We start from the raw sequence: 22228 nt of genomic DNA, 5'->3' as shown, positions 1-22228 counted from the left end.
TTAATGTTGGGTCTAGTAATGTCGGAGATTAGTTGAGTATAGATATGAAGGTTAATATCTGTAGAGGGGTTGTTATTGTAAATGTCTAGGCAGTTAATATTGACATAGCCTAGGATGATAGTTTAATTTTTTTATATTGTTGGTTGTCCAGGCAAGAATGTCTTCAAGAGTAGGAGTATTATTGCCTGGGGGGGGGGGGGGGGATGTATATGACTATGATGCACAGGCTTTTGCAATCATTCAGTTTTAGGAAGGTGACAAGTAGCTCAGCAGTTGAAAAGTGTGGAATTGGTTTGGAATAAGGTACTACTGTAAAGGTGCTTGGGAATATTAAGGCAATGCCACTACCTTTCTTGTATAGTCTATCAGTTCTAAGACAAGAGTAGTTTGGGGGAAGAAATTCAGAATCTTTGATGTATGGTTTTAGCCAGGTTTCAGTGATTGCAGTAAAGTCTGGATTATGTTGATTTAGCCATGCGTGCAGTTGGGGAATTTTGTTTTTAATGCTTTGGAGATTAATTGTAGTAAAGTTTGGGGACTTTTGTGGACTTAGTGGGATTATTAGAATGAGGAGAAGGACCAGGGTTGGGATGTATGTCACCACTGAGGAGTGGTTTACTGAGAAAAGGGTAGTAGGTGGGTAGGGTTTTCTTTCTGACATGCTGGAAATATTTGGAGTTATGATTGAATGGAAGGTTGTGGTGTTGGGGGAGGGAGATGAGTTTATTTAATAGGATAGGATATATATTATAGAGAGTGGAGCATATGGCAGAGTAATTGGGAAGGGTGTGTGTGTGGGTTGATGTGGAAGCTGTTGGTGTGGATGGTATGTAAGTTGTGTGAAAGGAGGATAGTGTTAGAAGGAATGAAAGGAACATAGTAAATGTACAAAGCAATATATTAAATGTGAGATACTTAACTGTGGAAGTTGTAGCAAGAAGATATGGATGAGAATAATGATGTAGGAGTGGGGATGGGGGAGGTATCGCAATGTAGGAGGGGAGGGCAGTTGCATTTGTGAAGTATGACTGCATAAGAAAATATTGAAAGTGTGTTGATCTTGTTAAACTTGTGGGGACCTGAAAAACATTTGCCTTACTTCATGTCATTAATGTTTGGAAAGACACTGAGGGGAGGGGAAGAGGAAGGAAAAGTTAATTGTAAGTAAAACAATAGCTGTTCTTAATAGGGTTAGAAGAGGAAAAAGATAATAGTGGCAGATGAGTTGTAGTAAGGGACTACTAGCAAGGGATGATGATTATGCTGGCATGTATTTATATTCCACCTAAAACTGCTATTATGCAGCTTAAAAATGGAATAAATAATCAACTTTCAGTAGGGAATATTACTTGTAGATGATAACTAGAATTTAATTTACAACAATGGGATGTATATGGGAGGCTAAAGGGAAAATGCAACAAAATAGAGTAGATTTCTGAAGAAATGTATTAAAATATTTGGTATGTAAGATGTGAATTCAGGAGTAGGAACTCAAAAGAGAATTTACATATTATTCTCCAAGGTACAATACCTGAGCTAGACTACACAAAAAATTATATTTCACAGTGCATTTAATTGAGAACTTTGACATACATCCAATAACTCTTTCAGATCATGCACCAGTAATTAACAAGATAAAATACAGGGTAATGAAATAGAGATTAGACACTGGCACTAACCCACTTGCTTGTTAAAAAGAGAGGAATTTAAGGAATAAGTAGTGGACATTATCCAGTAGTTATTAGGAAAGAATGTATACCTAGTTAGTATGGGAAAAATGAAAGAAGTTTAACAATAGGGTAGACATAAAAGAAAATATCTGGTTAAAAAGTAACTAGAACTATTTAGAGGCAGTGACAATGGTTAAATTATTAAAGAATAAGGGGAATCTCACAGAACAAGAAGAGGGGCAATTGCATAGTGATAAAGAGAAAATAAGGGAGTACCTGGATAATATGTATGAGTTTAGAAAGAGTGATGTTAAGCAAATGGTTTTTGTTAATAGCTCCAGAGCACAAAAACTTTTGGCACAACTTAGGCAAAAGAAAATGGAACAAGAAAAACAAATCAGAGATCTTGTAAAGGTGCTAGAGATATTTTGGAAATTGTATGAAAATTTGTATAAAGCAGAGAAGTGGGGAAGCAGGAAAAAGCACAACTGGAAATATTCATGGAAGACTTAAATATATCAATGTTAGATGTAGATGAGACTCAAAAATTAACAGTTAAGATAGGAAGAGATGAGGTAAAATGGAGATGTTTAACCAGTCTGCAGGAAATTCTCCAGGGATAGATGGTACTCTGGTGGAAGTTTGGAAGCTATGAGGGAGAAAAGTGATAAATATCTGGAAGGTTTTGTTTAACAGTATTTTATAATATGGTAAAGACCCATCAGATCAGATCCAGCTTCACTTAGGTTCATTTCAGTTTTAAACAATGACTATAAAGTGTTTATGTCTATAATGGCTGAAAGAATGTCAAAGGTAATGCCAACATTGATAGGTATGGATCAGTGTGGTTTTGTGGAGAGAAAGCAAACACTTAACAGCATTAACTGAACAATGATGATCCAAAGAGAGAAGTGGAATAGAAGAAAATACGAATATTGTTGGTGGGTCCTGATGCACAGAAAGCATTTGACAGAGTAATTTGGGATTTGTGAGCAGGGCAATGGAAGCATTTGCATTTCCTGATACAATACCAAGGTTAATTAGAAGGATACAAGAGGGATCTGAGGCAAAAATCATAGTGTGTGTGTGTGTGTGTGTGTGTGTGTGTGTGTGTGTGTGTGTGTGTGTGTGTGTGTGTGTGTGTGTGTGTGTGTGTGTGGAGGGAGGGGCCTCTCTGATAATTTGTGTCTGAACCAACGAACCAGGTAGGGATATCCTCTTTCCCCTTTGTTATTTACATTATATTTAGAACCATTGGCAAAGAAAATAAGGGACTCAGAAATTCAAAGATATTATTGGGGTGGTGTTCAAGAAAAATTGGCTTTATTTGCAGGTGATATACTTTTGTACCTGATGGAGCCAGAAAAGGACATCTAAGTGTTGTGGAACACTCTGAGACAGTTCTGTTTTTTCTGTGGCATACAAAATTAATGAAAATAAAAAAAGAAGTTATGTCTTACTATAACGTTCCATCTGTGTTGTTGATCTTCTTCCATTCATCACTGATGGGTTCGGTTCCGAGCCCTCTGGACCGAGTCGGCCGAATACCAAGCTCACGTACACCAAAAACATTTGAGCTAAGCTGCCACCCACAATGCCCTTCTGCCAGTTACCTCAGATCAAGTTTGCATGCAACATAGAGAAGTAAAAGCAGAGGCCATTTCTGCGCAGAAAGCCTGAAACACCACAAGGACCCATGAGATCCACCAGGAGCCTTTGGTGGGGATGGTGGGTGGGATGTGATGAATGGTAGAAGATCAACAACACAGATAGAACGTTATGGTAAGACATAACTTCTTTATCTGATGTTGTTAATCTTCTTCCCATTCATCACTGATGGGACAGAATCCCAAGCTACTTGAAAACCTGGGTGGCCCTTATGGAAGAACATTCCTGAGAACCATTGAGCTGAAGTCCGCTCTTCCCCTGGAGACCATGTCCAATTTGTAATGTTTGATGAAAGTATGGGGTTTAGCCCAAATGGCTGCAGCGCAAATGTCATCCATAGAAGCTCTGGAGTGAAAAGCAACAGAAGTTGCTATGGCTGTCATTGAATGAGCTTTGATATTAACAGGTTTAGGTTCATTTGCTTGTGAGTAAGAAAAAGTAATACAATCTCTGAACCATTTTAATAAAGTGACTTTTGATATGGCACATCCCATTTTTGGTCCAGAGAAGGAGATGAAAAGTTGATCCGACTTGTGGAAAGATTTAGTCCTGTCCAAGTAAAAATACAATTGTCTATGTACAGCCAATGAGTGTAGACAGTATTCTTCTTTATTGGAATAATTTGGGAAAAAACTGGAGCTCAATGGACTGGTTAACAGGGAAATCAAAAATCACTTTGGGGAAAAAAGACAGATTAGTACAAAGAGATACTCTGTCTTTATGAAAGAACAAATATGGACTCTTGATGCATAAGGCTTGTAATTCCAATATCCGTCTAGCTGATGTGACCGCCACCAAAAGCAGATATTTCCATGACAGAAATTTAAGGTCACATTTTGCAGCAGGCTCAAAAGGGGGTAAAGAGAGAGACTGTAATACCAGAGAGAGATTCCATGTCTCTACAGGCTGCCTGATTGGAGGTCTGCTATGGAAAACTCCTTTGAGAAAGGTCTTGCCAATGCAGGTGGAGATAAGAGGAATGCCTTCTAAACCATTTTGAAAATTGGAGATAGCTGCCAAGTGTACTCGAATAGTAGAAGCTGAGGCTCCACTGTCAAACAACTCAGAAAGTTATTGAAGTATAACAGATGCAGGAGCTGAGAAGGGGTCTAGCATCTGTTCTTTAGACCAGAGAGTGAACCTTTTCAACTTATCTTTGTAGAGCTTTCTGGTGGATGGTTTATGGGAAGCCAGGATAATATCATGAACCAGTGAGGAAAGGGTTTCCTGCCTGGCGACTAACAGAAGTGGAGAAACCAAGCTGTCAGCTTGAGAGTGGACAGATTTGGGGGAGTCAACCCTTGGGGGTGAGAGATTAGGTCCTGATGAGTGTCCAGGATCCATGGAGGTTGTAATAGGTGAGGCTGGAGGAAGGGGAACCACACTTGTTGAGGCCAGAATGGGACAATGAGGATCACCTTGCATCTCAAACCGAACTGCTTTCTTTAAAAATAGGGGTATCAAGGGAATTGGAGGATAAGCATAGAGGAGACCCGTGGGCCAATCATGAGTCAAAGGGTCTCTCGGTGACTCCCCTTCTGGGGGAAAAAAGGCAAAGAAGCTGCTGCATTTGTTGTTTGAAGGGGAAGCAAAAAGATCACAGCAAGGCTGGCCCCAACTGCTGAAAATTTTTGCCGTCACGTTCGGATTGAGAGACCACTCATGTGGAAGGAGGATGCATCTGCTCAGCCTGTCCACAATCACATTGGAGCTCCCCAGGATATAAGAAAGTGGTTGGAAGCTATCGCCCAGTGCCAAATTATCATGGCTTCTTGACACAGGGGGTAGGATTTGGTCCCTCCTTGTTTGTTTATGTACCAGACTACTGACATATTGTCTGAATGGATTGCAATTGTTCCAAATGGAAGGAGCAGATGTAGTGCCTGCAACGCCAACAGCACCACTCTTAACTCCAGAACATTGATATGCAAGTTGGCCTCCCAGCTGGACCACGTGCCTTGGACTGTCTTTCCCTGAAAGTGGCCCCCCCACCCTATCAGGGAAGCATCCGTGATCACCTTGGCGCTGGGTTGAGGGGGTCTAAAAGGGGCAACACCAAAGAGTCTCATCTGTCCTCATCCACCAAAGAAGATCTTGCTTGCAGGAACTGGTGATGAGGATCTTGTGAGTTTAGAGAGTGAAAATTTTCCACCCACTGGGACAAAAGAAGACATTGTGACAGTCTCATATGTAATCTTGCCAGAGGAACAATAAGAATGGCTGCCACCATAGACTCCAGAGGCTGTAGAACTTCTTTTGCTGACACCTTTCTTTGACAGAGTATCACGTGTACCTGTAATCTTAACCTCTGAAGTCTGTGAGGTGGAAGAGAAACCTGACTTGTTCGAGTATTGAATACTGCTCCTATAAATTCCAATTGTTGGATAGGATGAAGATTGGATTTTTCCCAGTGGACTGTGATGCCTAGAAACTCCACCAGTGAGAGAGCGTAGCAGAGGGCCATGACCAGTAGGTGCTTAGTGGGGGGGGGGGGGGGGAGGAGCCAGTCATCGAAATATGGAAACACCTGGAATCCCTGAACTCTCAGATGAGCTGTCACCACTGCTAAGCATTTTGTGAACACTCTGAGGGCTGTCAAGAGACCGAATGGCAGGGCTCTGAATTGGTAATGATTGGCTCCTAGCCAGAAGTGAAGGAGACTCCTGGAGTGCTTGTCCATTTTGATGTGATAATACGCATCCCAAAGGTTTATTGAGCACATCCAAACATCCTCCCAAAGAAAGGGGAGAATGGAATGTATAGTGACCATGCAGAATTTGGTCTGACCCAGTGACTTGTTTAGTCAACTGAGATCCAAAATGGGTCTCCAGTCCCCAGTCTTTTTTGTTAACAAAAAGAATCTTGAGTCGAAACAGGATCCGCATTGGTCTGGGGGGACTGGTTGGATGACTCTTTTTTGACACAGCTTTCTTATCTCTGAAGCTGTCTCTTCCCTTTGACTGGGTGGAACATCAGGATGGTACTTTGAAGGCTTTGGGCATGATATTAGAGGAATGTAATAGCCTCTGGAAATTATTCTCTGCACCCACGGATCATTTGTAATAGAGTGCCAAGCAGTTAGGTGCAGAGAAAATCGAGCCCCTACTGCTTCCAGGGGAAAGCAATTGGGCAAAGGAGCACTGATAAGATAGTCCCGGAGAAAGAATCCCAGGAGTCTTGGTTTAGGGGACCCCCTCTGCCCCTAAAGGGGCATCTTCCACCATTAGAACCACCTGTGCCTCTGGGGAAATCCTCACCATGTGCGTTGTGGAAAGGGCCTTGAGATTTTTTGTGCTATATCTTCCCACTCCTCTGTTTCATGGAAAAAGAAAGCTGAGGTTTGGAAAAATGTAGGCCAATGGCAACAAGGTCTTTCCATCCTGTTCACACCTGGCCAGTGTGTCCTTCACTTTAGAACCAAACAAGGCAGATGGTTTGATAGGGGCATTCAAAAACGAGGACTTGAAGGAGTCTGCAAGGTCACAGATGTGCATCCAGGCATGGCGTCACATGACTAAGCTTGCACCCGCATTTCTAGCCGCCCCTTCATTTGCATGGGAGAGCAACCTCATGGACAAGTTGGAGATAGACTCAAGGGTGGCAAGTTGAGAAGCAACCTTGTCATGTGCCTCATCAGAAACTTGACCCACAAGAGCTCCATACAGTTTGGAGATCAGATCCCTATGAAGCCTTGTAAAATGTGCTAAGTAATTCAGAGACCTGACTGCAAAGGTTGCTGAAGCAAAAACTCGCTTCCCTAGACTGTCCACAGCCCAAGTTTCTCTGCTGGGTGGGTGAACAGTAGGACTTTCCTCCACAAGGTCCTTTTTCGTGGCCACTGCCACCACCATAGCATTTACTGGCAAGCCTGTTGACCATTGGGGATGCTCCTCTGGTGAGGAAAGAATCTTGTCTGGTCTCTGGGGATGGCCTCAATAGAATCAGGGTTCTTTCACACATGCTGAATGATGAGCTGGACTAACTCGTTGGCAGGTGGGGTCACCCAAGAAGTAGAAGGCCGAGAGGGAAAAGCCTGAAGGGAGATGGACTCCTCTGAGGAAGGATTGGAGGGCTTCCAGCCACCCCTCTGTTTCAATATTTTCAGGATGTCTCTGAAGGAGACATCATCAGGGGGTGACCGTGGGGACCCTTCCCCATCACTGTAATCCATATCCTCTGTGAGAGACACCTCTGGAGAGTCAAGGTGTTTCCTCTTGCACACCTTCTTCCGAGGGGGTTCTTCAGTGGGACTGTCTGAAGAAGACTCGGAAGGGAGATTACCCAGGGGTTTCCTGAGGCTTGTGCTCTCAGTGTCCTGGGGAGGTGGCCCATGGTAGCTGTAGCTTGGAGGGAGCAGGGGGAAGATCTGATGCAGGATGAGTGCTTCCAGAAGCAAGCACCCTCTCCATCACCTGGAAATCTGGCCCACCCAAAGAGGAATGGGAGCCCAGAATCAAGTAAGACAATCTTGGAACTGGGGTCAAACCCAACTCTGCGCGGTCTGCTCCTGGAGATGGAGCTTCAAGCAAGATTGGGGAGGGTGCCATCCCCGGATCCAAGGACAGAACCAATAAAAAACTTGTGACCATACTGGGAACCAAGGGTCCCACCCCCCAACCATGAGATTGAGGAAGGGATGGTTCCATAGGAACCAAAACCCAAAGAGGGGGCCTCGAAGCCTCAGAGAGAGTCACTGTCGGCACCGAGGAAAGGGTTCCCACCAAGGACGTTGGAACTATGGGCCTCAGAACTGATGGAACCAAGGGAGGAGAATAAGAGTGAGTCCTGGGAGCATTAGACCCAAACCCCGAAGTTGGATGAGTTCTTGGAAAGTTTGTTATCCCTCTGGCTGTCAACAGCTGGTCCAGCAGGCACACCACATCGAATTCAAATTTTATAAAAATATAACACTTAGCTGGAGAGCTCTGTGAAATGCTGCTATATGGCTGTGCGCAAATGAGATCTGAGGTAACTGGGAGAAGGGCATTGTGGGTAGCAGCTTAGCTTGAGAATTTTTGGTGTGCACATGCTTGGTATTAGGCCAACTCGGTTCCGAGGGCTCAGAACTGAACCCATCAGTGATGAATGGAAAGAAGATTAACAACGTCAGATCAAAGGTTGTCATTATAAACTGTGTACCCGCACACAAATTGGTTTAGCTATACCCATACTTATGAGTACATGATAAAATTAAGTATTTAGGAGTATGGATTAAAAAGGATTCTGAAATGGAAGTTAAAATATGTGGGAAGAGACTCAATAAAAGATAATACAAAAACTGAGAAACTGGAAGCACTTGCCTATGGATATGGATAGTAAGATGCAAGTAGTAGAAATGTTTTAGTTCATTTAGTTTTATATACAGGTCAGACATATTTTTTATCAACCAGAGGAGAAGTTGTGGATAGTAGTTAATAAAGAGTTGAAGAATTTTATCTGGGAGGAGAAGAGGGCAAGAGTCAAGTCGGATAAGCTGATCATCCCAACAGAACAAGTAGGGTTAGGATTTTCTGATTTGAAAGGACATTTTAGAGCTACACAATTAAGGCTTTTATACACAACACAATTAGTAAGCTACAGTTCAAAGTGGAAAGGGATGATAATGAAGTGGAGGGGAGGTAATTGAAGAAATAAGGAACGCGTGTGATTCTGAATGCAGATCCTTAAGGAGAATACCAGCAATCATACAGAAAATTATATTTGTAAAGTAACAGAAAATATACTAAGAATTAAGCCAATACTGGAATGAAGAAAGGTGATCCTACTGATAGGGATGATTGCAATTGGGGATACAGAAGACTGGCATGAGGGGGCTGGAATTTACTGGAGGAAGCTGGCAAAGGAACCAAGGTACTGGGAACAACTAATTAGAGAGGGAAAGGTAATAGAATATGAAGGGGTCAAGAAGAGATTTTGATTGCAGGCTAATGATTGCCTTCCTTATCAGGGTTTGATATCCGAGTATAGACAAAGAGAAAGGGACAGAGGATTCCTGAATGAGAGACCTGCACTGGTTGAGTTTTTAACTGAATCTGGAACAGAAGTTGCTGTTAAAAAAGGGATAATTACTGGGGCATATAAAATATAGCACTACAACAATGAGAATCAATCAGAAGAGGTCAGAAAAGACTGGGAAGAGAGATTAGATAGGCAATTCACAAAGAAACAATGTGAGGATTTAGGTATGGCATCTAAATATGCACCAAAATCTTGAATATTTAGAATGTTTGCCTAAAAGTGTTTTCATAGATACTTTTATACACCAACCAGACTCAAAAGAAATTTTCCTCAAGCAGATGGCAAATGTGGGGGGTGGAATGGGGAAGAAAGTGGTACTTGGGGGCATATGTTTTGGAGTAACAGGTATAAGCAAGCAAAATCTGAGGGTACTTCTACTCAATGCTAGAAGTCTAAACCTCAAAATGCACTCTCACAAGGCACTCCTTAAAATGGAAAACATTGACATCTGTGCAGTGACGGAGACCTGGTTCAAAGCTCCAGAGAGCATTCCTGCTTTACCAGGCTATAACTCATACCACACTATTTGGCCACCTAACCTGGACCAAAATACTAAAGGAGGAGAGGTGTCCATATTCATTAAGGATATCCACACCTCCAGGCTAGTTGCTCAACATAATGCATCTAAAATTATCCAAGTACAACTAACACTGGGCAAGACTGCAATCCATTTTGTAGTTTGTTACAGATCCCCTACCATGCCCCACGATGCCCACACCACATTTCTTGATATACTGGGTAATATTAAGGTACAGCCCAATACCCTAATAATGGGCAATTTCAACTACCCCACCATCAACTGGGAAAAATACTCATGTACTAACTCATATGCTCAACACTTTCTGGAATTCATAAATTCCAATGCCCTGGATCAGCTTGTCCATACCTCCACCAAGGGCAGCAATATCCTGGACCTGGTCATTACCAATATGGGCAACTGATGTTCCACTCCAGAGGTCAACTCCTCGAGTCAGATCTGACCACAAGCTAATCACCCTAGACATCAATATTCTGCCCCCACCCCCCATTAAGGAAACCACCATAAAATAACTTCTATAAAGCCAATTTCATGCTTCTTAAGACAGAAGTGGCAAGCTTCACAACACCCATACAGATGGAAAATAGAGGTATGACTGCTGAATCCTATACAAATGCACTGTATAAGCACATACACGAGTGCATGAATTGTGCCATCCCCAACAGAACCATGATGCTATCCTCCAAAAATGAAAGCCAATCTGGTGGTCCCCTGCTATAAACAAACTCTACAACAGAAAGCTGTTGCAAAAAAGAGTAAAATCCCCTGATTGCAGGAACTTCCTGGTCAGCCTCAGTAAGAAGCTGAGATCCCTCATAAAATCCTCCAAAGCTAGTTACGAAAAATTAATCGCCATTGATTCTAAAGACAACCACAAAGCATTCTACGGCTGTGTCAAGAATCTCAGTGGCGACACTCAAATCTGCTCTGAGCTAAAACACAATGGCACTAGATATACAGAACCAAGCGATATTGCCAACATCCTGGCAGATACGTTCAGTGCAAACTTAACCCCCCACCCCTTAAAGGGCCCATCACTATACCTGAAGAATGCAAAGCCCCTATAATAACGACTGCACTCTCCAAAGCCAAGGACACAGCATCCATGGGACCTGACAACATCCCAGGCTGCGTTCTGCATGAAATACAGAACAAACTGGCACCCTACCTAAGCACCATGTTCAGTCATAGCCTCATTTCAGGCTTTGTGCCTACTGAATGGTGCACAGTGATGGTTATCCCACTCCACAACGGGGTGCCACCATGGACCCCAGGAACTACCACCCCATTAGACTGAAGAGCCTGGTCTGCAAGGCCATGGAACGTATCGTCTTGGAGCTTATAAACAAGGACATAGGCAACCTCCAAACTCTGCACCCCACTCAGTTTAGGTTTGTAAAAGGTAGGCCATGTCTCCTACACCTGATTGACTTCTTTGAAGTAGTCACCAGAGCCGTGGACAAGGGCAAGGTGGTGCACACAGCCTATCTTGACCTTGCCAAGGCTTTCAACACCATCCCCCACTCTGGAATTATACATAAACTCAGTAGGCTGGGCATAAATCCCTATGTCACAAGATTGGTGTCCAACTGGCTCACTGACAGAACCCACACAGTGAAAGTAGCCGACTCCAAATCCAACTTCATAAAAGTGACAAGTGGAGTACCACAGGGCTCAGTCCTGGGTCCTCTCCTGTTTGGCATCTACTTCTCAGACATCCAGACTAATACAGCAGGTCTTTGGCTAATGAAGTTCACAGACAACTGAAAACTAGGTGCCATAATAGAATCGCCTAATGATGTGAACATTCTACAAATGGGCCTCACTGAGACTGATGCTTGGTGTCAAAGTCATGGCCTCAAGCTCAATGCCAAGAAGTACATTGTCATCCCCTTTGGGAAAAAACACTGCATCCATGAGCTACCACATAGGTGGTAGCCTACTAAACACCGAAAGTGTGATAAGAGACCTTGGGACACAGGTGGACAGTAGTCTCTCCTTTGATAATCACATCACCACAACAGTCAGGAAATCCTTCTATGTGGCACACCTCATCACAAAGAAAAAAAGAGGTCATTGTTCCCCTCTACTCATCACTCATTAGACTCATTATAGAGTACAATGCCCCATTTGACACGTACCTCGCAAGACATCAACAACAACTAGAAAATCCACAGAAATACACCACTAAGAGGATTACTGGCCTCATACAGATGCCATCCACAGACCATCTCAAAAAAACTCCAGATCTACTCCATCGCTTTTCTCCTACTCAGAGGTGAACTCAGCCTAACATACAAAGCCATGTCAAACCCAGATCTGTTGGACATGCTCCACTTAAAGAAACCCCAATCCCTCTGAGCCACCCTCTCCAGGGACCTAAACCTTGCCACCACAATAAACAGAACATGCTGGAGGGACACATTCCTCTCCCAGAGACTTCTCACACTCTGGAACAGACTACCCATTCATGTCAAGCAAAGCTCCTCATTAGCCCTCTTTAAAAAAATCTCAACAACTGGATGGGAAATAGAAAATTCACCCTGGGGATCACTTCTGTGGCTCTGATAGACAGGGGTACAGGACAATAACTTTCTTGGGTGGTGAAAGCCAGGGAACTTTTTTGGCTAGGCTTATATAGGCCCCAGGGCCAATAGCCTAGTACTTACCTATGAACCTATGAGTGTAATGGGTTGGCAGAGTTTAAAAATTCCCTACAGATTACTCTGTCAGGAATACTGGATGAGCAAATGAGTGCAACTAAGGAAATTATATTTCTGAGCTAGGATACAGGATCTGAATTTCATAGCCATTGTAAGTCCTTGTTAAGCTTAATTCTGATGGCTGTCAGAAAAGCATTTCCTAGAAAATGGAAATCATAGTCGAATGTTGTATATTGTGGTGTATTTTCATTACATTGTGTATTAAATTATATTCTTTTTTCAAGTGCATATTTAAACTAGGAAAGATAACAGTGCTGTGTCCCTTGTGAGTTGCACAGAAATAAATTGTTTTCCTACCATCCTACCCTGTTGTTTTCCTTCTTTTAAAGTCAACTGGCTCTCTGGGTGGCCATGGTAATGCAGCGGTTAGCGTTGTCACTTCACAGCGAGAGGTTCTCTGATTCCATCCTTGGCTGGGGTGCCTTATGTGTGGAGTCTACTTGTCCTCTCTGTGGTCGTGTGGTTTCCTCCAGGTGCTCCTGTTTCCTCCCACATCCCAAAGACATGCTGTAGGTGGATTGGACACTCTAAATTGGCCCTAGGTGTGAGTGTGTGTGTGTGTGTGTGTGTGTGTGTGTGTGTGTGTGTGTGTGTGTGTGTGTGTGTGTGTGTGTGTGTGTGTGTGTGTGTGTGTGTGGCTTCCGTGGAAGGTTAGGCACTGGGCTGGCAAAACTCGACACCATAAAACTCCACTGCCAATCATGAACGGACAGGTGATCCACTGTGGCGACCCCTAACCGAGAAAAGCCGAAAGAAGAAGAAGAAAGTCAACTGTTTCTCTGGTTGTCTACACCTTATTTTAATTTGACCACATATTTCCTTCCAACTCCTCTTTCACTGTCTGTTATCAGTAAACACAAAATTATAATTTATAATAATAATATTTAAATTTATTGGCCATCCCACTGTATTCCTTAGAGCCAGAATACTACATGACCACCCCTATTCAATCTGTGCTGTTCTTTTAAAATTAGTGGCTGTCCCCTTAGATTGCTAAAGCTTGTGTTTCCTACATTTTTCATATCTAACAACTGCAACTCTTACAATAATAAGCCATTTATTCCTTCTTAGCTTTAAAATCTGCAACATCTGGTGTAAGACCACTAATTATTGGAGAGCCCACATTCTGCCTCTCAGTAGTCAACTCAGCATTAGTGCTACTGTTTTACTCCTGGTGGGAGAAAGAGCATAGGGGCATTATTTCCTTGAGACTGCTGATCACCAGAAGGCCTGATAACTGTTCCATAGGTGCCACTTGGAATTTGTACTTATATTTTACTCTTGGTAAGAGAAAGAGCAAATGGCATTGATTTTTGACTGTCTCTGACTGGGCAGTGAGTGTCTGCGTGGGACCTTCCTTATTGGTCTGGCTGCTAAACAAGGCATCTACCAGGAAAAGGCTACAACAAGCATACATACCACTGTATCATCTGGGAAAAGACTGTTGATCACAAAAGATCCTTCGGCCTGCTTCTCTTCTTGGGATTGGTTCTACTGTTTTGCTTCTGGTGAGAGAAAAAGCAAAGGGGCATTGTATCCCAGCAGTATGAAGCTGTGGTGAGAGCAGCACTAGTAGTAGCCAGGTAGTAGCCAATTAGGTGAATTCCCACTATTCATCATTCTGGACAAAGCTTTCCTTTCAGTTACTACTGCTTGACTAGCTGCTGTGTAACCTAACTTCAGAATATCTCCCTAAATAATTCATCCATAAGCATCAGGTCTACTGTAGTAGTTTTCCCTCAAGTGTTTGGTAGAGCTAATTGTTAATGGAGCCACATATACTGAGCCATTAGATATAACAAACCTACTAGCAGACAAATTCACCTATAACTTTAACCTTTTCTCCCCTCAACCCCTCCTAAGCAAATACTATCAAATATTACTCCCCCCACTTTCACTAGGGAAATGGTCCTCAATGCTCCCTCAAAAGCCAAGAAAACTGCATCAGTGGGCCCAGACAATATTCCTGGATGCCTTCTAAATAGCATGAAAGAATTGTTATTTAACTGTAGTTTTGAAACAGGCTTTTTGTATCATGAATGGAGAACAGCAACAGTCATCCCTTGGCACAAAGGTGGGCCAACTACAGACCCTGGAAAGTACAAACTCATAAGTCTTACTGGCCTCAAGTGGAAAGCCATGGAAATAATTATCATGAAAAGTATTAGTAGCAACATAAGAAACCTTCAGACCCTGGATCCAACCCAGTCTGATTTTGCTGAGGGCAGGTCATGCCTACTGAACCTGGTGGAGTTCTTTGAGAAGTCAGAAGAGCAATGGATGTGGGCAAAATGGTTCACACTACCTACCATGACCTGGCCAATGCATTTGACACAATACCCCACTCCGGTTATTTAACTGTAGTTTTGAAGCAGGCTTTTTGCATCATGAATGGAGAACAGCAACAGTCATCCCCCTGCACAAAGGTGGGCCATCTACAGACCCTGGAAAGTACAAACTCATAAATCTTACTGGCCTTAAATGGAAAGCCATGGAAAGAATTATCATGAAAATTATTAGTAGCAACATAAGAAAACTCCAGACCCTGGATCCAACCCAATCTTCTTTTGTTGAGGGCAGGTCATGACTACTGAATCTGGTGGAGTTCTTTGAGAAGTCACCAGAGCAATGGATGAGGGCAAAATGGTTCACACTCCCTCCCATGACCTGGCCAAGGCATTTGACACAATACCCCACTCCGGCACTGTTGATAAACTCAAGAGTTTAGGAATAAACTCTTGTGTCACCCAGTGGATAGCCAGCTGGCTCACAAACAGGACCCAGGGAGTTAGAACTGGGGAGTCCACCTCTACAAGAGGCCAGTCACAAGCAGATTCCCTCAGGGATTAGTTCTGCGACTGCTTCTTTTTGACATTTACTTCTCTGAAGTCAAGGCCAATATCAAGGGCCTCTGGCTGACCAAATTTGCAGATAATTAATGTTCTCCAGGTAAGGCTAACACACACAAATAACTTGTGTCAGAGCCATGGACTGAAACTAAATGCCAAGAAATGCATAGTAGTATTCTTTGGGAAGTCATCCACCCCTGATAACTATCACATGAACAACACAACCCATTAGTAATGGGGTGCAGGAGGGCAGAACCCTGTCCTGCCCTCTTTAGTGGTGGTTGCTAACCGTAGGTGTAATGCTGCCCCTTCCCCCAACTCTAACCCTTCACTTTAATGTCATTAAAACTTTATTATAACACTGCCACTATTCAGACAAATTTGTGGCTAGTGTTACAGGGAGTTTAATTTTAATATCAAGAGAGGAAATAATTTTTCCCTCTCAATATTACTGTTTTCATTTGCATTTGTGTTCACACTTGTGTGTGATCAAACTTATTTTGTCGATATTTTACATTCTGCATTAGGGCAGTTTTATCATACATGAAAAGACTGTTGATCACAAAAGATCCTTCGGCGTGTGTGTGTGTGTGTGTGTGTGTGTGTGTGTGTGTGTGTGTGTGTGTGTGTGTGTGTGTGCGTGTTTATGCAAATATATCATTCTTTAAGCATCTAGCTAGGCCTTTTGCCTTTGAATGAATGTTGTCCCTGACCTGTTAAGTAAATATCAATCAAGCAAAAAGAGAATTGTTAGTGCATGCAAAATGTTAGAGGAAATACTGGATTCTCATGAGGAGACAATACTTTTGGACCTTTGCTCACCTGAGTGTATTTGTTCAGAACTGGAAAGTATTACTTTCTTTTACTTGAATACTCAATAAGGGTTTTACAGTAACTGTTACCTTCTGCAATGTAGGCTCTGCAAACTTAAGTAATATATAAGTAATAGAAAATTGTAATCACTCGTATACACACATTTTCTCACAGACCATGTACATCCTTTACATACTACTGTGAAATTACTTTATCTCATCACTTTACTTATCAAATAAAGAGAAAACTCATATCTCTGTTTGGATATTTTTTTAAAACAAAAGTAAAGAATCTATTAAAGGCCATGATTGCTATTTTCTGCTGGTTTACTATGGTAAGGTTGAAGTGGGTTCGATCAAACCCACTTCAGTTGAATTCCGGAGGCTGAACGGCGACAATGTCGAACTCGACATTGTCGAAGTATGAATCTCGCCCCTATCTCGACCCATGTTAAAGGCCATTCTGAGGTCAAAGTCGAGTCAGATTTTGATAATGTTGCAATTCATCATTGTCATGGGGTCCCATCATTCCATGGGGTCCAGTTCGACCTTACCATAGTAAACCTTTTCTGCTCTGTTATATAATCAATATTTATGAAAATGTACACTTCTTCTAGTTTTTGAACTCAAGGCAGTGTGAGCTAAGATGCCAGAGAATAAATGTTAGGTTATATTCACATTTATACCTTTCACTCCCATCCCCCAATATTTCACTTCTGACAAGAAGGTTACAACTAGAATGTAATATTCTTCTATAAGTTCTAACAGCCATTCCCAACCCAAACATGTTAGCTATAAACTTTGATCTTCTATTTTTTACTTAGTAGTAATGACATTTGAAAACGTACTTATATTTGTAGTGTTATTAGCTAGCAACTAGCTTTCAAGCCATAAAATGTATTATGCAGACATCTGTTACTTTCTAAAATTTGAATGTAAAATCGCTCCACTTTGTCAGTAATGCATGTATCATTCAGGAATGGAATGCTGTTTTCCTTTATCATGTTGAATATCAACAAGCAAGAGACATTGTAGAAACTGGGTTACTTACCTGTGATAAAATTTAGGGCATTCCAACCTCCAAATGCAAAGACTCCTTGATAAAAAGCTTGTCCTACCTGGGACACAGTAGGAGATTCTCCACTAAATGCATTCATCATATTTTCTGTTCTTCCCATTGCTAAGAAAACTATACCACCAATAGAAATGACAGCTAGGGCAAGCACTTTCAATACAGTGAATACATTTTGTACCCAGGTAGCCCACTTTGCACTCAGCGAATTTATAACTCCAAGAGCAAGGACAACAGCTATGGCCGCACCTTTCTTTGCCAGTTCTGGTATTGGACATCCAGGATAGAAAGGCTGTATAGCATATTCTGCAAAGGTCAAAGCTTTAGCAGCAATTGAAGCAGGGTTAATGAAGATGACATACGTCCACAGAAAAATAAAAGCACAGACTGGGCCCAGTGCTCTTTTGATGTACTGATATTCTCCTCCAGAGACTGGTAAACTGCATCCTAGTTCTGCATAGCAAAGGGCTCCAATCATGGATAAAAGCCCACATATGGTCCATATGACAAGTGCTATCCCAACGCTAAAATTGGAATATTTTAGCACTCCACCAGGAGAAACAAATATGCCAGAACCTACGATAACACCCACAAGAAAATTTATTCCACTAAAGTATCCAACTGTTCTTCTCAGTTTGACTCCTTCATATTCCAGTTCACTGCTTCTAGCTTTCATCTGGGGTGTAACTTCTTGCCCCATTCCTGAAATAATTTGTTGATGCCTGTATTCTTATTTCTTTCTATACTGTTTAGCTTGAGTCCATTTGTAAATTTTATATAGAAGTTAAACTTTAACAGACATGTTTAAATTGCCATGCCCTTTGTTCATGATTTTGAGATTTGCGTAACAGCTGCACTGCAAAAGTAAGACCATTTTTGGATCGGTCCCACTTTCACTTTGCAATAATTACAGACTGGTACTCACAGTGTATATAATTTTATTATGCTAAAATATTGCAAGGTATATACTTTATAAAACAAAATAAAGGTAACAAGTGACACATTATTATCTGTATTAAGACTTCTTTAAATGTACAATTAACATTCTGAAACAACCTGAAATATCTGAAATATCTGGCATATTTAAATAACTGCAGCTAGAAATAAAGCTGACATTTTTACTGTAATTTCTCAGCAACTTCTCATATATATCCTGTAACTCTAAAGCTGTTAGTTTTATACCATGAAAAATGTATTCTTTTACAATTTTGGAATGATTTCAAATATTTTATAAAGGCTCTGTGGTCTCATAATTGTCATGTTACTGATTCCTTGTTGTTATTTAATGTTCTTACTCCAAATGTGATCCCAAAACATCAAATACCTCTCCTTTGGTCACTTCTGGCCATTGTTAGAAAAGTAATTACAATGAATTGGAAGAAGAAACAAGATCTCTTATTTACAGACTTTATAAATTTAGCTAAATATGTGTGTAAAAGTGAATTGCACACTATTTGTATCAGAACATCTAACATAACTCGTAAAAGACTAACCTGGTAGAAACTGCAAGATTTATTAGACAAATATTAATGAATATACATTTCATACTGAACTTTGTCATGGATGACTGTATATAGTTATAAATAGTTGATTTTTCTGATGTTTATACATGTTTTATTGTTTTGATTGTTAATTTTGGTTGTAAAACAAAAAGTTGTTAAAAAAATGTATTCTTATAACTTTTACCTAAATGTGTGGAGAACATTTTGCTAAATAATGGTGTATTGTAAAATGTCAGTACTTTTTTAGTTTAATAGCAATAAACTCTAACAATAATGAAGCGCTCCTCACAGTAAGACGCTGTCCGGTTCGATTCTCAGCTAGAGAGTCTTCTGCATGGAGACATGTGTGAATGGGCGTACCTTCGTTGAAGGTTGTGCGTCAGGGCTGGTAACTCAGAACGTAAAAATCAACTACCAATCATTAGCGGACCGGAGGTCTGCTGTGGCAACCCCTAACCAGGAAAAGCCGAAAGACACAACAACAACTGTCTCAGTAAGCTACACACTAGACTTAAATGTTGAAAGATCATACGGTTGTGTATGCTGTACATTTGCCAAAGATATCTGAAATTATCAAATGGGTAGTTATGTCAAAAATTATTACTGATACTGCCTGCATAATGAAGTGCATGTTACATTCTGATAGTGTTACAGATTAAATTAATAAAATAAATTAAACTGAGGTCATATCTGTCTGTTGTGATAGAACTTCAGATGATTTTTAAAGATCCCTTTTTACCTGCTCATGAAAAAGAGAAGGAAGATTGTTTGTCAGTAGTCTAGTTAAATCTGTGAGATGTCGCTCCAGCATGTTCTATTTAAACCGCAGGACAGATTTAGGTCACTGGAGTGGGTAATCTAATACCATTTGACCACTGATGTGCAATAACTTTATGAGGCTGGGGTCGGAGATTGCTCTGTAATCCAAGTACAAGTCTCCCCTAAGCAGCCTATATGCTACCGAGTACAGTGACAAAGACTTCAGTCTGTCCATGTAAGGCATGGCTGAAGACCCTGGATCTTCCTAGTTAAAAATCTTTGGGGTCTCTCCAGTTGTTACAGGTACCTGGTATGGTACATACCAAAGGAGGCATCATATTAAATTATGGGCCTCATAAGGGATGAGTACAGGGAGGTTATAACTTAATTTTCTCTTGAGGCTATGCCTTTGCTAATCAAATATATGATGTAGAATGCCTTTCTTACTATGGTGGACACATGGTGGTCAAAGTTTAGGTCACAGTCTACTTGTGTGCCCAAATCCATCACTACAGCATTCGGACTAAAAGTATTGTTTATTTGATAGTTAGTAGGGACATCGCTTTTACCGAATGGGATGATGATGCATTTTTTTGCATTTAGTTTGAGTCCATGGCTTTGGCACCAATCGTTGGTCTATGTAAGCCCGTCTTGGAGTATACTGACATCATTTGGGAAGTCAACAATCACACCAAGCTTGCAGTCATCAGCAAACTTTGTCAGCCACAGCCTCTTTGTTTTGGCCTGAACTTTCAAGAAGTAAATACCAAATAAAAGGGGGCCCAGTACTGACCCTTGAGGAACCCCACTGGTGACAAGTTTGCTGGTTGAGGTGGAGTCACCCACTTTGATGGCATGTTTATAGTTAGTGAGCCAATCTGTGCCCACCTAACAACAAAGGGGTTGACATTTAAGTGGGTGAGTTTGTCAATAATGCCTGAATGGGGGATTGTGCCAAAAGCCTTTGCCAAGTCCAAATATGCTGTGTGCACAGATTTGCTCTCATGTATGGCTCTGGTCATGTTTTTGAAGATGTCTGCTAGGTTTAACAGGCATAATCGACCATTTATAAAGCCAAACTGGGTTGGATCAACAGTTTGGGGGTCACCTATATCCTTATTTATGAGATCCAGGATGATATGTTTCATAGCCTTGCAGATATGGCTAGTCAGGCTTATCAGTCTATAATTCCCCAGATCTTTTGCTAAGCCACCCTTATCAAGGAGGATAATGGTCACACTTTTCAATTCAACCAGGACAAATCCTGTATTCAGGCTGTGGTAAATAGGATGCCTAAGGGGGTTGCTAATTCTTGTTTTAGTTTGTTTAGAATGCAGCCTGGGATGCCTTAGGACACATAGAGGCTGTGTGTTTTGCCCTAGACAAAGCTTTGATGACCTATTCTTTAGATATATAAGGTAGGGGAGCTGTTGAAGATATGGTTTGTGATATATTTGGAGGGGATAAAGGGGAGAAATTTTCACCAAAACCTATCCACTAGTAGATTAGCAATTTCTGCCGGATCAGTGTGTGTGTGATATCATTTCCCCTAGTTCGGCACACATCTGGGTCCTACTTTTAGGCAACAGATGTAGCTGAAGAAAGCCTTATGGTTATCCTTAGCTGTGTTTGCTAAATTGTTTTTAAAGTTGCCCTTAGAGGATTTTATAAGTTGTCCTATTTGTTTATTTAGGCTTAGGAGGATGCTATTCCAGTGCTGGGACCTCACTTTGGTATTCTTAGACAACAGCTCCTTATGCTTGTTTTACAATTTATTTATGGCAGGTGTCTACCAGGGTGGCTTGTTTTTTCTTGAGACTCTTACTTTGGTTCTATCTGACACAGCCAAGTCTATACATTTGTATAAGTATTGCTACAGAGCATCAGAGTATACTTTAGTATAGTTGTCAAGGACATCTGTGGGGACTGGGCCCTGGAAATCATTTATGCTAACCATTAGAAGGGTATAGTCTGCTTTGGTGAAGTTTTTTAATCTGAATTCACCTCTGAAGGGTTCTGGAGTTATTGCTACTTCAACAATGACTGACTTATGATCAGATTTTACTAATGAGTGTCCTACATTTACGGCAGCGCAATGGTCTCTCATGTTGGTGAGAATCAGGTCAAGTATATTTGAGCCCCTTGTAGGATTTTGTACAATTTGTTCCAGGACATTTGAGTTACAAAGTCAAAGAACTTTTGTGCAAGTAGGTTAGGGCTCATATAGCTTTCTAAGTTGATGGTAGGATAGTTAAAATCCTCATGACAAGAGTGTTAGGTTGTATTTTGATTGACTCAAGTAAAGCCAAATAAGCCACATGAGCATTTTGGTTCATGGAGGGGGACCTGTAACTTGTGATGACTTGAAGGGGGGTTTTACCTATGGTAATCTGAACTTGGAGTAGCTCCATGGAGTTATCTTGTCTAATCAGTCAGGAGATGTATTTATTGTTGATGTAGATAGATACTCCTCCACCTTTGGTTCTTACACTTTCATTTTGTGGTCTGAAGGTGTGGAAGACATTGTAGCTTTGCAAGGCCAGGGTACTGTCTGTGGCCTTGAACCAGGTTTCTGTGACTGCACAAATGTCTTTATTATCCAAAGAAAAGAGTACTT

The 22228-nt window shown here is 41.4% G+C and overlaps 1 protein-coding gene across 1 annotated transcript in view; it reads right to left on the bottom strand.

Moving 5' to 3' along the window:
* The window catches only part of LOC122797158 (b(0,+)-type amino acid transporter 1-like), a 184752-nt gene extending 166650 nt beyond the window's left edge, over window positions 1-18102 (bottom strand). Inside the window, exons 1-2 of the mRNA XM_044065968.1 lie at window positions 17330-18102; window positions 3021-3082 (exon numbers count right to left, since the gene is read on the bottom strand). Coding sequence (XP_043921903.1) covers window positions 3021-3082; window positions 17330-18050 — 783 coding nt within the window. The 5' untranslated portion in view covers window positions 18051-18102. The remainder of the gene's footprint in view (window positions 1-3020; window positions 3083-17329) is intronic.
* Window positions 18103-22228: the final 4126 nt, after the last annotated feature.

This window comes from Protopterus annectens, chromosome 3.part0 (assembly GCF_019279795.1).
Source record: "Protopterus annectens isolate FY-2018-M chromosome 3.part0, PAN1.0, whole genome shotgun sequence".
Classification (NCBI taxonomy): Eukaryota; Metazoa; Chordata; order Ceratodontiformes; family Protopteridae; genus Protopterus; species Protopterus annectens.
The sequence above is the reverse complement of the archived record's forward strand: the minus strand, read 5'-3'. Positions and strand labels throughout refer to the sequence as shown.